Consider the following 16018-nt stretch of genomic DNA (forward strand, 5'->3'; position numbering starts at 1 on the left):
CTTCGAAAACCTGAAACAATTTAGTGCCTTCATACTTGGGGCCAGCCTCACTCAGCTGCAATCCAGAGAGAGCTGACAACAGCCTTCCAGGCTGGAGGCTTACAGCAATTGTAAGCCCCTGAGCCTAGCAACCAGCCACACTGGGGGCCTACTCACTTAACAGTAAAACTGCAGTAGACCTTGGAGCCAACTGTGCTGGGGCTCCCCTAAACCAATAAAGTGACTGAAAGGACCATAGCAGCCACACAGACAAGCATTACAACCAGCCAGCCAGGCACGAAGCCTAGGCTCCCTGGGCACCTGCAGCAAGAGCAAACCTGCCACAATAGAAGGACATGCATAGCCCATACAAGGGATACTCTTGGAACATTTGGAAATGGTGATGAGAGGGAAGCACACTGCTGGGGCTCGTAAGGCATCACTTACATAAGGCCACCTCTCCAAGATTGGGAGGCATAGCTGACTTAAGTAATACATAGATAAAAGCACAGAGAAGGAGGCAAAATGAGGAGACAAAGGAATACATTCCAAGTAAGGGAACAGGAGAAAACCCAGACAATGGACTAAACAAAACAGAAATAACAACCTCCCTGACAATGTGTTCAAACAAAGAATCATAAGGGTGCTCACTTCTTGGGAGAACAATGGATGGACTAGTGAGAACTTCAACAAAGAATTGGAAAAAAAAAGTACCAATCAGAAATAAAGAATACAATATTGAAAATGAAAAATTCACTAGAGGGACTCAACAACAGCATTGATGATACAGAAGAACAGATCAGTGAGCTGGATGAAAGACTAGAGGAAATCATCCAAGCTGAACAGACAAAAGAAAAAAGAATTAAAAAGGATGAGAATGGTCCAAGGGACATCTGGGACAACATCACTCATACTAACATTCATATAATATGTTTCCCAGAAGAAGGAGTGAGAGGCAAAGGGGCAGAGAATCAACTTGAAGAAATAATAGCTGAAAACTTTCCTTATCTATGGAAGGAAACAGACATCCAGGTAGGGGAAACACAGAGAGCACCAAACAAGATAAACTTGAAGAGGCTCACACCAAGACATGTTATAATTAAAATGTCAAAAGTTAAAGGGAAAGAGAAAATGCTAAAAGTCAAAAGAGAAAGCCAACTAGTTACATACAAAGGACACCTCATAAAGCTATCAGCTGACTTTTCAGCAGAAACCTTTGAGGCTAGAAGGGAGTGGCACGATATATTTAAAGTGCTGAAAAAACCTATACCCAAGAATACTCTATGCACCAAGTTTACCATTCCAAATGGTAGGAGAGATGAAGAGCTTCCCAGACGAGCAAAAATTAGAGTTTATCACCAAGAAACCAGTCTTACCAGAAATGCTAAAGGGATTTCTTTAAGGCAGAAAGAGAAGACCAGAAATAGCAATAACAAAATTATTAAAAAACAGCAATAAAATCACTGGCAAAGGCAAAAATCAGTAAAGGTAGCAGATAAACCACCTATGAAGTTAATATGAAGGTCAAAAAACAAATGTGCTAAAATTATCAATTTCCATGATAGGAGGGTAATGGATACACATGCACAAAAAACAGGTTAGATAGGATATCAAAAACATGAAATGTGGGAGAAGGGGGTAAAAGAGTAGAGCTGTTAGCAAGAGATCAAACTGAAGAGACAATCGACTTAATACAGACTGCTATATACATAGGTTATACATATGAACCTCATGGTACTCACAAACCGGAAACCTATAATAATTACACCAAAAATTAAGAGAAAGGAACCCAACATAATACCAAAGAGAGCCATCAAGCCACAAGGTAAGGGAGCAAGACAAGAAGAGAGGAACAGAGAACTACTAAAACAACAGAAAAAAGTAACAAAATGGCAATAAGTACATTCTTATCAATAGCTACTTTAAATGATAATGGACTATATGCGCTAACCAAAAGGTATCGGGTGGATGACTGGATAAAAAACAAGACCCATATATATGCTGCATACAAGAGACACACTTCAGATCTAAAGGTACTCACAAACTGAAAGTGAAGGGATGGAAAAAGATACTCCATGCAAATGGCAATGAAAAGAAAGCTGGGTAGCAATAGTTATCTCAGACAAAATAGACTTTAAAACACAAACTGTAACGAGACAAAGAAGGGCACTACATAATGATAAAGGGAACAATCCACCAAAAGGATATGACACTATGCACCCAACATTGGAGCACCCTAATATATAAAGCACTTATTGACAGACATAAAGGAGAAATAGACAGTAACACAATAATAGTAGGGGAGTTTAACACTCCACTCACACCAATGGATGAATCATCCAAACAGAGATCAATAAGGAAACATTGGCCTTAAAGGACACTTTAGAGCAATTAGACTTAGTAGATAAATACAGAAAATTCCATCCCAAAACTGCAGAATACGCATTCTTTTAAAATTCGCATGGAACGTTTCCCAGGATTGATCACATATTAGGCCACTAAACAAGTGTTTAAGAAGATTGAAATAACACCAAGCATCTTCTGTGACCACAATGGTATGAAAATAGAAATCAACTACAGGAAGAAAATCAGAAAAGCCACAAATATGTGGAGATTAAACAAAATGCCACTGAACAACGATTGGATCAATTAAGCCATCAAGGAGAAAGAAAAAGTATCTGGAGAGAAATGAAAATTTGAAATGCCAAAATTTGTGGCATTCACCAAAAGCAGTTCTAAGCGGGAAGTTTACAGCAATATGGGCCTATCTCAACAAACAAGAAAAATCTCAAATAAAGAATGTAATAGTGCCCATAAAGGAACTGGCAAGAGAAGAACAAAGCCCAAATCAGTAGAAGGAAGGAAATAATAAAAATCAGAGCAGAAATAAATGAAATAGAGACTAGAAAAAAATAGAAATATATCAGTGAAACTGAGTTGTATTTTTGAAAAGATAAACAAAATTAAAAAACCTTTGTTAGACTCACCAAGAAAAAAACAGAGAACACTCAGATAAATAAAAACAGAAATGAAAGAGAAGTCACAACAGACAACTCAGAAACACAAAAAATTATAAGAGAATGCTATTAAAAGCTATGTGCCATCAAATTGGATAATCCAGAAGAAATGGATACATTTTTAGAATCATACAACCTTCCAAAACTGAATCAAAAAGAAATAGAGAATTTGAATAGACCAATGACCAGTAAGGAGATTGAAACAGTAATAAAAAATTTCCCCAAAAATAAACGTCCAGGACCGGATGGCTTCCTTCGTGAATTCCACCAAACATTCAAAGAAGTCTTAATAGCTATCCTCCTCAAAATCCTCCAAAAAATTGAAGAGGAGGGGAAGCTTTCTAACTCATTCTACAAAGCCAACATTACCCTGATATCAAAACCAGACAAGGACAATACAAAAAAAGAAAATTTCAAGTCAATATCACTGATGACCATGGAAGCAAAAATCCTCAACAAAATACTAGCAAATCAAATACAACAATAGATTAAAAAGATCATACACCATGATAAAGTGGGATTTATTCTAGAGATGCAGGGATGGTTCAACATGCGCAAATTAATCAACGTGATATACCACATTAACAAAATGAAGAATAAAAAACATATGATCATCTCAATAGATGCAGAAAAAGCACTTGACAAGATTCAGCATCCATTTATGATAAAAACCCTGAGTGAAATGGATATAGAAGGAAAGTACCTCAACAGGACAAACGCCATATATGACAAACCCACAGCAAATATCCTTCTCAATGGAGAAAACTGAAAGCTCTCTCTCTAAGAACAGGAACAAGACAAGGATGCCCACTTTCAGCACTGTTGTTTAACATAGTATTGAAAGTCCTAGCCAAAGCAGGCAGGCAAGATAAAGAAATAAAAGGAATGAATATTGGAAAGAAAGAAGTGAAACTGTCACTATTTGCAGATAACATGGTTTTATATATAGAAAACTCTAAAGAATCCACCAAAAGACTTTTAGAAATAGTAAATGAATATAATAAATTTGCAGGAGAGAAACTCAACATACAAATATCAGTCATGTTTCTATATACCAACAATGAAGTAGCAGAAAGAGAAATTAAGAATACAATCCCCTTCACAATTACAATAAAAAAAATAAAATACCTAGGAATTAACTTAACCAAAGAGATGAAAGACCTATACACTGAAAACCTATAAAACATTGTTGAAAGAAATAGAAGACACAATGAAATGGAAAGATATTCTGTGCTCTTGGATTGGAAGAATTAACATAGAATGTCCATAATTCCTAAAGCAATCTACTTATTCAAAGCACTCCCTGTCAAATTTCCAACAACCTTTTTCACAAAAATAGAACAAAAGATCCTAAAATGTTTATGGAACAACAAAAGACACCAAACAGCCAAGGGAATCCTGAAGAAAAAGAACAAAGCTGGAGGTGTCAAATTCCCACACTTCAAAATATACTACAAAGCTATAGTAACCAAAGCAGCATGGACTGACACAAAAATAGACACAAAGATGAATGCAACAGAATTGACAGCCCAGAAATAAACCCACACATCTATGGACAGCTAATTTTCAACAAGGGTGCCAAGAACAGACAATGGAGAAAGAAAGGTCTCTAATAAATGGTGTTGGGAAAGCTGGACAGCCACATGCAAAAGAATGAAAGTAGACCATGATCTTACACCATAAACAAAAATTAACTCAAAGTGGATTAAAGACTTGAATGTAAGACTGGAAACCATGAAACTTCTAGAAGAAAACATAAGCAGTATGCTCTTCAACATTGGTTTTAGGAGCCTTATTTTCAAGTACCATGTCTGACTGGGCATGGGAAACAACAGAAAAAATAAACAAATGGGATTACATCCAACTAAAAAGCTTCTCCACATCATTAACCATCAGGGAAATGCAAATCAAAACTACAATGAGATATCACCTCTTGTCCATCAGAATGGCTATAATTAGCAAGACAGGAAACAACAAGTGTTGGAAACGATGTGGTGAGAAGGGAACTCTCATACACTGCTAGTGGGAGTGCAAAGTGGTGCAGCCACTATGGAAGACAGCATGGATATTCCTCAAAAAATTAGAATTGAACTACCATACAATCCAGCTATATAAAAATACTGCTGGATATTTATCCAAAGAACATGAAAACATGAATTTTTAAAGATGCATGCACCCCTATGTTCATTGCAGCATTATTCCCAGTAGCCAAGTCTTGGAAGCAGCCTGGGTACCCATGAGGGAGGAATGGATAAACAAGTTGTCGTATATATACCAAATGAAATAATTCTAAGCCATAAAAAATGTTGAAATCTGACCATTTCTGACAACATGGATGGACCTTAAGGGTATTATGCTAAGTGAAATAAGTCAGAGGAAGAAAGTCAAATACTGTATGATCTCACTCATAAGTAGAAGATAAAAACAAGAAACAAATCACATAGAGACAGAGATTGGATTGGTGGTTACCAGAGGGGAAGTGGGGGAGGAGAAGAGCAAAGCAGATGATTAAGCACACGTGTGTGTTGATGGATTGCAATTAGTCTCCTGGTGGTGAACTTGATGTAATCTACATGGAAATTGAAATATTATGATGTACACCTGAAACTTATATAATGTTGTAAACCGATGTTACCACAATAAAAAATTTTTAAAAATTTCAAAATGACAGATATTGAAACAGGAAGGAAGGAGTGGGATATAAAAGCAACTGTGAGAAAAACAAAGGTAAACATTTGAGGAAAACTAAATATTCAACTGTATAGAATAACAATGACAATGACTAGTGGGACTATTGAAACAACTCGCTAAGTAGTGAAAATACTTCATTACAGTGACATGGACGAAGGGAGTGGAGATCAGAGTTACTGCCTTCTGAGGCTCTTACACTCGTGACTGCATGTAAATGTTCATTAAATATAGGTGTTGATAAATATAGTGTGCATGTTAAAAGTTTAAAAATTATCTGTAAAAGAGTAGAATTTGAATGTAGAACTGCCAAAAGGGTAGAGAGAATGGGTAGAGGGAATGAGAAGAAAGAAAAAGATTGATTAAACCAATGGAAGACATTGAGAAAAAGAGAAATAAAGAACATGGTCAGCAGAGAAACACCAAATGAGATGATAGAAATAAATAAAAATATACTATTAATTGCAATTGCTGTAAACACATTATTTTGCCAGTTAAAAGAGGAAGATTCTCAAATTGCATTTAAACGGACACACACCCCAATTATATACACTATTTATAAGGGACCCAACTAGAACATGACATGAACAGTTGAAACTAAAGGAACAGAGAAGACATGCCCAGAGATGCCATTTTGGGGTATGGGCCTTAGATGACAATTCTCACACATTGCAGGAGGGATGTTCGAGGATGTTTATCAGAGTATTGTTTGTAGTAATGAAAGACTGGAAACAGCGTAAGCATCCATTGGTATAGGGATGAAAAAATAAATTTTAGCATATACATATAATAAAACACTATATAACAGAAAAATTACTGAACTAGATAAAATGGGCCAAGATGGACATATATTAAAAGCATAATGTTGGAGGGAAAAATGAGTTGCTGAAGGAGATCACCATATCATATCACCGATGTAGTTCTTTTAAAGGAAACTTTATTGAAGAATAACGTACATACATAAAAATCTGCAAAGCATAATGAATAGTTCAATGAAGTTTCACAGAATGACACACCCTTGTAACCAGCAGCCAGATTAAGAAATACAATATTACCAAACATCCCAGAAGACCCCCCTAGCTCTCGTCCAGGTGCTACACCCCTCCCAAGGGAACTACTATCGTAACCTCTAACCCTACAGATAGGTTTTGCCTAGTTTTGAAATTTATATACACGAGATCATACACACAGAAAGTGTGTACTTGTTTGTGCCTGGCCTCTTTAATTCCATATTATGTTTGTGAGAAGCATCCTTATTGAAGCGTGCAGCTCTGCTTTATTCATTCTCTTTGCTGTGCTGGGATTCCATTGTATGAATATGCCGTGATTAACTTATGAACGCTATTGGTGATCTACATGTGGGATTTTTTTACTTTGGGGCTACTATGAGTAGTGCTTCTATGATCAATCTTGGACTTTCCTTTTGGTGCACGCGTACCCGCATTTCTCTCGGTTATGTGCTCAGCAATTTCTGGGTCAGGGGCATACATACTTGCAGCTTTAGTACAGACTCTCAAATAGTTCCCCAAATTGAATTTACCAAATTACTTCCCTAGCAGTGTGTGAGAGTTTCAATTACTCTGCATCTTACTCACACTTGATTTTTTAGTCTTTTTAATTTTAGTTATTCTGATGGTTCATGGGTGTGAATTTCAAAACACACTCTTATATAAGTACTGTACATTGCCTATGGATTTATCTATATCTCTATCTATCTATATATATATACACACACACAGAGTAAAAATATAAAGACATGAATGAGGAGAATATAGACCAACCTTAGGATAATGATTGGGAACATCTGACAGTTGGGAGATAAAATGGAAGGCTTCAACTGTACTTATAATGTTAATTTGTAAACATGGGGAACAAATATGGGCAAACAAACATTTTTATAATTTGGGAGGGAACATATATGTGTTTTGTCTTCTTTTCCATATGTTTGATACACACTGTATTTAATTTTTTTTATATAAGAAAAAACTTCTTACAGGAAAATGTAGACCCTCCACAGAGAAGCAAACAAATTCACAGTGTATCTTGTTATAAACACAACACTTGAAACATGCCTAATAGACCAGACATTCCACTTCTGGGTATGATTGTCTCAACACACAGAAACGTTTTAAGAAAACATAGTACAAAATAGATAATTATGTGGGTCTGATAAAGGACTAGAAGCAAATATCAAAGTTGAGTTTCATCATTTATATTTTTTTTCGCAGGGAGAGTAATTCACAACACTGCTGTGGATACCTCATGAGTGTCCACGCAGAGAAATAAGAATTTCTTGACATGTTCTTGCACTAGGAGATTTCTATTCTATAGAGAGCTTGTTATCACACACTTGCTACATATGCTTATGATCCTACGAAAACATAAAGAGATGGCAAGATGAGTAGTAAGAACTAGTCAGGTTTTAATTATGCCACTGCCACCTCCAGAGTCCTGTCACCTCCCTGATACCAAGGTGGTAGAATGAAGCAGGGTTTCTCAACCTCAGCACTGTTGGCACTTTTGGCTGAATAATTCTTCATTTCATGGGGCTGCCCTGTGCATTGTAGGATGTTTAGTAGCATCCTTGGAATCCAGCCACCAGATGCCAGAAGTGACCACCCCTTACCCAGTGTGGCAACCGAAGAGGTCTCCACACATTGCCAAATGTCTCCTAAGGGACAAAATCACCCCCAGTTGAGGACCACTGGGCTAGGCCCCTTGGGGCTGTCCCTTCTGACTCTAAAATGTTACACTTCAGTATACCATTTGAGCAACAGATATAATATTCTCAAGAGCCCAGGTAAACATTAACATATGAGAAACCAGGAATGGCCAGGCCGACAGCTCTGGTCACTTTTATGTGGGCACTCGACTGCTGTCTTAGGAAAAGAGGTGCATTCAAAGGAAAAGCAGAGGAAACCGATGATGCTTTGACTAGGGGAAATTATTGTGAGAATGGAGCAAGTGGCCATGGAAAATGACCGAGACTCAGGAGAAATTCGAAGCATTGTTGAGATCAATCAAGTGCACACACTTGACCTCATTAGACTGAGTCTCAACTCCCAATAAAATGGGAATTCCTAGCCAAATATTATGTTACAAGAGGATGGGGATTTCCATCCATACAATACCCAGAGGGTAGGGATACAAGAATATAATGTGTTTTTAAATTATGCAAGTGGAAAATGGCATACAATCTGCCATAGGATGGGTTCCCAAGAAGCAAAGATTTAGAAGGGATTGAATGCAGTGATTTACTGGGGGAGTGCGCTCAGGACAGAGAGCATGAGGGAAGCAGGGTAGGGCAGGGGAAGATGCTGAGCAAGGATCTGGGCTGAGTGAGAGTCTAGTTCCAGCCTTATCCCTCAGGCAGTCTGAAACAAGAATTGCACAACCGCCAGAGGTGGTCACACCTTAAGGCAAGGGTCCATTCTTCTAAAGCTGGCAACAGTCAATCACTGTCTGTGGGCTGCCCCAACAGGTGAGGGGTGCAGGGCTGTATACCCTCGCAGGTCATGTGGCGTCTCTTTTAGCTGAGGGCAATTCTCCAGATGACATGCAGCAGCTATGAGCCATTAACAGCCAACACTTAGAGAAACTGGGAACTCACAGCTCTGTAAAAGGATTTCGAACTGTCTCTACTACAAGTACACAGTATAAACATGTTTGGCTAGTAAACTTACAAACGTTTTGTACAGAGGCTGGGAAAATCTTGGAACAGCAAAGGATTGACATTTGTGGGGCACTCAACAGGGGCCAGATTCTGTGCTGGGTGTTTATCGTAGGGTATCTCATTTAACACTACAACCCTGACAGTAGTTCTTACTATCCTCCTTTTATGAATGAGGAAACTGAGGCTCAGAGGATGAGCAATTGGCTGGAGGGAAAAGAGCTCACGTGCTGCCAGAACAGAGGCGAGGATTCACTTCCAGCCCATGCTCTTTCCACTGAGACCACGAGCTTAGCCAGCGCCTGGCCCTGAAGAAGTACGTGGCATTTGTAGTTGAGGAAGGAGAGAACCTGACTGTGGGCCTTAAAGATATGAGAACTGAGCTCCTCGGAAGCCAGTGTTCTCATCAGCTGAGGTCTGCGAATTACCAGCAACCCTACCACAGCCACCTCTCCCAGAGATGTGGCAGTCCTGGCCCCCAGGGACCTCCCTGAGAAGGGGGAGGGAGATGGAGGAGGGAGGCCATGGCCAGATTAAAGTAGCTCACAGGATAGCCTAGACCCACTAGAGCCACCAGCTACCATGGGACCAATCCCACCAATCCCAAAGGGCCTATGAAGTGCATAATGTCCTTGCAAGAATCCCTTGGCCCACCTCCAAGAGGACAAAGAAGACTTCTACTTGATTTTTCCTGGGACTCATGGCTCTCCAAGAGGATGGGAAATGGGGCAAGACCCCACACATGCATTGTGTTATACATGCATCCTGCACCGGTGGCCAACCTAATGGGGCCTCCTTCCTACCATTCAGTGACAATCAAGGCCTCCCAGTGAATGTGCAGGAATTCCTAGGGCGATTGTCAATGGTGCTTTCCTCTTCCCTACTGAGACCATTGAGACATACCTCTGGATCCACGTGGCTGTACTATGTCTGGAAAGAGATGAAGGGAGTCTTCTTTCCGTGGTAGGTACTTTCCATCTGGCAATAAGCCAGGTCTCCCCCTTTCCCATGGATTCAGAGACTGGGATAGAGGGGAATGAGAAGGTAGAGAGGGGTGTGTGAGTGTGTGTGTGTGTGTGTGTGTATACCAATGTGAGTGCATGTGAGTGTTCGGTGAGTAGGGATTTGAAACTCACCCCACTGTCCCAGTGCAACTTATGTATGCATCTGAGGTTATAATACAGTGTACATTGGTTTGAAGGAAAGCCTTTTGAGGAAAAGCACACAGATTGAGTAACTTTGGTTTAAGCTGCTGGAGGTTTGTGGAATCCTCTTTGAAGGACAGATACTGTCAGCACTTGAGTTTATACAGGGTTTCTGGTGAGTTAAGATATAGCACAAATACTTCCTAAACCTACTTCAAATACATGATTAAAGCAGACATGGAATGACCCTAATTGCATATTAACTGCTTGGGCTAACAGTTTTGATTTGGCTTACTATTATGTTTGCAAATAATATTTTTGATCAAAATCTTCCAATGCATTTGGTGTTCTTCCAAACACCATCCTGATGAATCACAGCACTGCCATCCTATGAGTTTTATAGATTCGTGTTCTGCAGCGTTATGTTCCGTGCTCCATGGGAGCCCCAGTGTAGCATAAGCAGACTCTGCTGTGGGCTTTTTCTTCAGACCCTCAGAGACCAGGGTTTACAGTTTTATGGTACGCCAGTGACACACTAGGAAAGAACAATAGAAAACTCACTGCCAAGGTCTTTCTTTCCACAGCACGGAACACAGTGTCCCCTCCTGCCCTCTGGCCCACTTGCCACCTCCCACTGCTGCCAACCACCATTCCAAGACCAAAGACCCCTCTGGCATCCCAACTGTTGGGAATGCCCCCAGAGTAGGGCCCCTTAATTTGCTAGTCAATTATTTATTTTTATGGAGCACTTTCCACGTGGCAGGCACTGTATTAGGCTCTGGAGATACAGGGTTGGACAAATACAGAAGTGGTCCCTTCTTATGTGGCATTCACAGTCCTTCAAAAGTGTGATTGGTTCATAGACTCAGCTGCTCATGCAAATCCATTGCAGGGATTTTAAATTGCTGGTGTGTTGAAACACAGCAGAGGGGCTTGGACTAGAATCTTTGCTTTAGGTCTGGGGCCTCAGAGCAGCTCATCAGATCATTGAGTTCTGTATCAGATTGTCTGCAAGGAGCTAACTTTGCAACCTGTGCAAGCTTACTGGAGCCAAGCAGAACTTCTCCTCTTGGGGAATGGGGTTCGGGGAACTGTCAGCATCGGGGCCATGTGGGAAGGTTCAGGGCTGTGAGGAGGTTGCTGCACATACCTGGGAGCTCTACACATGGTCTGTGTGATTCTCACTCTACAGCTAAAGCTCTTGGCAGATCTGCAGGCTGGCCTGACTGGAGACCCATCTGTCTCCTCCTCCTGAGTGCTGAGGTCTGTGATGGCAGACTTCACGGCCTTGAGAGATATCCTGTACCCTCCCCATTCCTGGAACACTTTGGTTCCATGACTACTCACTTCACCTCTAAACCCGAAAGGCCTATGAAATTTTCTATCAAATACCTAGGAGGATATCCAGCTTGGGTATCAGGAAGAACCCAGTTCTGCTAACTGAAAAAAGCCTGCCATGCAAAGGCAATTGGAGAGTCCTATCTGTGCAGTGCCCACTTCAGCACAACTCAGAAGCTGGGCTGGTTCTGAGGTTCCAGCGATGGAAGAAACTCTCCTAGCATGGTCTTCTTTTACCAGGCATTGTCCACTACAGGTATCCCACAGGAGTTCCCAGAATGATTCCAACAACCACGGAACTCCTGTTACATTCTGCTACACACACCTTCAAGCTAGTAACCAATCAATACAATGCGATCATCTGGTTTCTTAAAAGGCCGTGAAGTCTTCAGGGGCAACTACGTGTCCCCAGTATCAGCATGGCACATGGTAATCACAGAACAAATGGGGTCCATCTAATGAATCAATAAATTCCTCTTTTTCTCTTCCTCTCCATAGAGCCTCACACAGTGTCTTTAAGAAAGAAGGATCTCAAAAATGTTTGTGATGGACACTAAAGTTTAGGCTCTTCTGGAGTTTTACCCATTACCCTCATCTTCATGGAAAATAATGGAATCTGTGGGTCATGGCTGTGCATCAAACAGCCCTCCTTCCTTTAAGGAGGCCCAGCTACAAGCTACAGCTTTAGGAGGTTTCTTATTCTTTTCCTGAAAGTTCAAGGATGTGCCTCAACCACATGGTGAAGGGCAGCATTGACCCAGGGCTTCCCAATTGAGAGAGAGCCTGACATCTCCCCCTCTTCTCTGCAGGGCGCCCCCTGCAATACACAGACCTCCGCTCCGGCCTCCCCAGGACTGAGTGGGAGCTCGAGAGGTATCATACCATGGTGGCGAACTTGTCCATACAGGCATTGCGGATCTTCTCCTGGGTGGCAGGACTATCTAATCGGAAAAGTTCCTTCCTATTATAGTCCTTGTGCTGAGCTCGAGCTGCGTGGATGGCATCCTTGATAGCAAAGAAGATGGAGGCAGCCAGGAAGAGGGGCGGCTCCCCGACAGCCTGAGTGGACAGAGCATAGGACAGAAAATCAGGTGAAGTGGCCCCAGGCTCCACACCAGGAGGGCTGGTATTGCCTTGGAACCCCAGCCAGCACCATGGGACCCCACCAAGCAAGGCAGGAAGGGCAGTTAAAATCAATCAGGGGCTGAGAACAATCCATCTAGTAAATGACTCAGTATTGTTGGCATATTTCTGTTAACTCTTGCTATGTGATTTTCTCTGATGACACCATGCAAATATAATGTATCATTAAAAGTTACATTAAATAATTACATTTTATAGACAAAAAAAGCCTGACATGAATTTTAACCATTTCTTCAGTTATCAGGCTATGGGAACAATCTACCCACAACTCTGACACCAACATTTACAGGTGCCATATTATACTTACAGCATCTGCTGGAATATAGGCCTTATGACAAACAGGAATTAAAATGATTTCTAGCAAAGGTTGTTTTGTCCTCCAAAGTATAGATCAGAGACTACCTGTATCAGAATTGCTAGGACCATTTGCTAAAAAAGCATGTTCCAGGGCACTATACCAGGCCTATGGGATCAAGATTTTTAGAGGTGGGCCCTACAGAACTGGCGTTCTTACCACGAAGTCCCAATGGTTCTGATGCATGCCAAAGTGGGAGAGCCAATGGCAAGGACCACAAAGTGGCCCAGACCCACCCACAGAAAAGTAAACCAGGAGATGAGCAAAGGGGTGTGTTTCATTGGTTACAAGTGATTTTCTGTCTTTCTTCTTAGACCTAGGACTATATCAATCAGCTTAATTGATTTTCTTCCATTTTTTTATACTTATTGGGGACAGGGAGGAAGTAGAGGATGGTTAAGTCTTCAGGCATGCCGATCAAGGCTTAATGTCAGGTGCGGCCACTGAAGGAGGTGAAGGCATGTTCATGGAGGTGTTGCCCCATCTGCAGGGAACATGCTGCTTCTCACTGGACCACAGGGGTGCTGTATCTGTGAGGTCATCTCTAGGACCAAGCACGAGGCATGCACACCTGAGACACGGGTGTAGGTCAGGATTTGACCTACAGGATTGGATTAAGGAATCCCTCTGAGTGCACACAAAGGAGCTGGCTTTGACGACATGGAGGTGGGGGTCACCGTCCACCCAGTTCTCTGCTTCTCAGGAAGGACTTCCCACCCCTCCACCACCCTCACCAAAGCTAGCATCAAGCCCTCTTCTCCCTTCCAGATAAGCCCCCTGCAGACCCACATGGCAAGTGGCTGGGGCCCCTCATCACCCTCTGCTGCCTCCCATGGTGCAGACCAGAAGGCAGCACAGACCCAGGGCAATTGGATGCCCTGGATGCATAGATGGCCCTACCTTGGATGCATAGATGGCCTTCTTGTTGGGGGAGTCACGGAGCAGGGACACTCTGAACTCAATGGGAATGCTGCCAAATGTAGGGATCTTGTAGGTGCTGGGGCCGCGGGTGTACAGGCTTCCCTCGGGGGAATACTGCAGCTCCTCCAGGGTGAAGAGGCCAAGGCCCTGGACAAATGCCCCTTCCACCTGCAGGGCAGACAGAGACTGTTGCTACCTTTCCCCCTCTCCCCCTCCAAGAACAGGTACTGCTTCCCACAATGGGCACCAAGCCCTCTCTGGAGTGGGGCCTGGAAAGAAGCTGAAAAGAGCCCTCCATTGCTTACCTGGCTCCATTCCCAGCCCAGGATAACCCATCTGGGCCTTCGCCAGGCATTGGCATGGGCAAAGTAAAGGCATTAACAGTGAAGGCCAGTTTCAGAACTTGTCAGCGATTACAAGAGGGTCACGCAATGGTAGGCATAATTTCCCATTAAAACTTGCCGCAAGGCAGGTGGAGATGTTCCTTCTAGTTGCTACTGGAGAAATGGCAACCCTAAGCTGAGAAGCCAGCTCACGGGCTAACGGTTGCTGAGAGTCCCTCAGGGGCCCACACTCCTCCTGTGTGCAGAGTGGGACCACGCGCTTTTGAGCAGCCCCACAAGAGATGAGGAATTCCTTGGATAGTAGATTTTATGCTTTTTTAGCTCCCAGCCGTGCCTAACTTCTGGAAGAAAGCATGCCCCTGCTATGGTTTACAGATCTCTTTTAGGGCACCTGCCATGCTCTGCTGGCCCACATGTCCATTCTTCCGGCCTCATCACCACAGTTAAACAAGTGTGTTCTGGGGGAAGACCAGGTGCTATCATCTCGTGTCTGCAGGGCCTTGCTCAGTGCCTGCCATAGTAGGGGCTCCCCTGATGGTTGTTCAGTGAATCAGTGAACAGATTGACTAATGACAAAGTTTCTGTGTACTCAGTAATTGTCCAGTTTTGAGAAATATAATTTACATTTTCTACCAGATGCTCAGTACTTCAGTTCTGGCTTCCTCCCTCTGAATCCTCCTGTTCCACCTGCTCTGGCCAATACTGTCAAATTTTCCAAAAGTGGTTTTCTTCAGGACATTCATCTCTTTAATCTTCTTCTTCAAACTCATGTCTTTCGCCCCCAGTGGCCCCTACCCACGCTTGGTAGCATTTACTTCCTGCAGAACAAAAAGCTGTCCTGGGTGGAAGAGGAATGACGAGGGAGAAAACTCCTCTGACCTCACTGCCTGCTCATTGATCCCAAACGCAATCTCCAGTCTACCTTGTGCTCCCTCTCAAACTGTGCGTCTGTGTGTGTTTACACCCAATGTTTTCACCATTCATTATCTTGTTCTCTGAGGTGTGAGAGCCCTTTCCAAGTTAATCCACAATGATTTGTCTTCTCCCTTGAGAGTGGGCTCTCATCTATCTCAATTCCATTCTCAGGGAGATTCACTTGGTACCATGTTCAGACCTGCTTAAAAACGACATTGCACAAGATGCTGTGTTGGTGGCCCTAGGAGGGATGGGGCACATCAGTGGCCAAGTCTATCACCACCCTAGTTCCCCACGAGCTTACCTGTCCAATATCGATGGCAGGGTTCAGACTGGAGCCAACATCCATGACGATGTCTGTGCGGAGGTTCTAAAGCGGAAGCAAAATAAAAGCAGTTTGAGCAGAAGGGGATGTGAGAAATGATAGATGGGTCTTGGAGACCCTTAGATTAGTAATGCCAACCCAAACAGTATTTTCACAAGCAGAGTGCCCTGGGCTCGCT

General features: G+C 42.3%; 1 protein-coding gene across 2 annotated transcripts in view; it reads right to left on the reverse strand.

The window, feature by feature from the left end:
- Window positions 1-6848: 6848 nt before the first annotated feature.
- The window catches only part of LOC103567354 (xanthine dehydrogenase/oxidase-like), a 72302-nt gene continuing 63132 nt past the window's right edge, over window positions 6849-16018 (reverse strand). For both annotated transcript variants that reach the window (XM_070574217.1, XM_070574216.1), the window contains exons 33-36: window positions 15820-15885; window positions 14236-14424; window positions 12720-12896; window positions 6849-11034 (exon numbers count right to left, since the gene is read on the reverse strand). In XM_070574217.1, coding sequence (XP_070430318.1) covers window positions 11014-11034; window positions 12720-12896; window positions 14236-14424; window positions 15820-15885 — 453 coding nt within the window. In that variant the 3' untranslated portion in view covers window positions 6849-11013. The remainder of the gene's footprint in view (window positions 11035-12719; window positions 12897-14235; window positions 14425-15819; window positions 15886-16018) is intronic.

The sequence above is a fragment of the Equus przewalskii genome, chromosome 14 (assembly GCF_037783145.1).
Source record: "Equus przewalskii isolate Varuska chromosome 14, EquPr2, whole genome shotgun sequence".
NCBI lineage: Eukaryota > Metazoa > Chordata > Mammalia > Perissodactyla > Equidae > Equus > Equus przewalskii.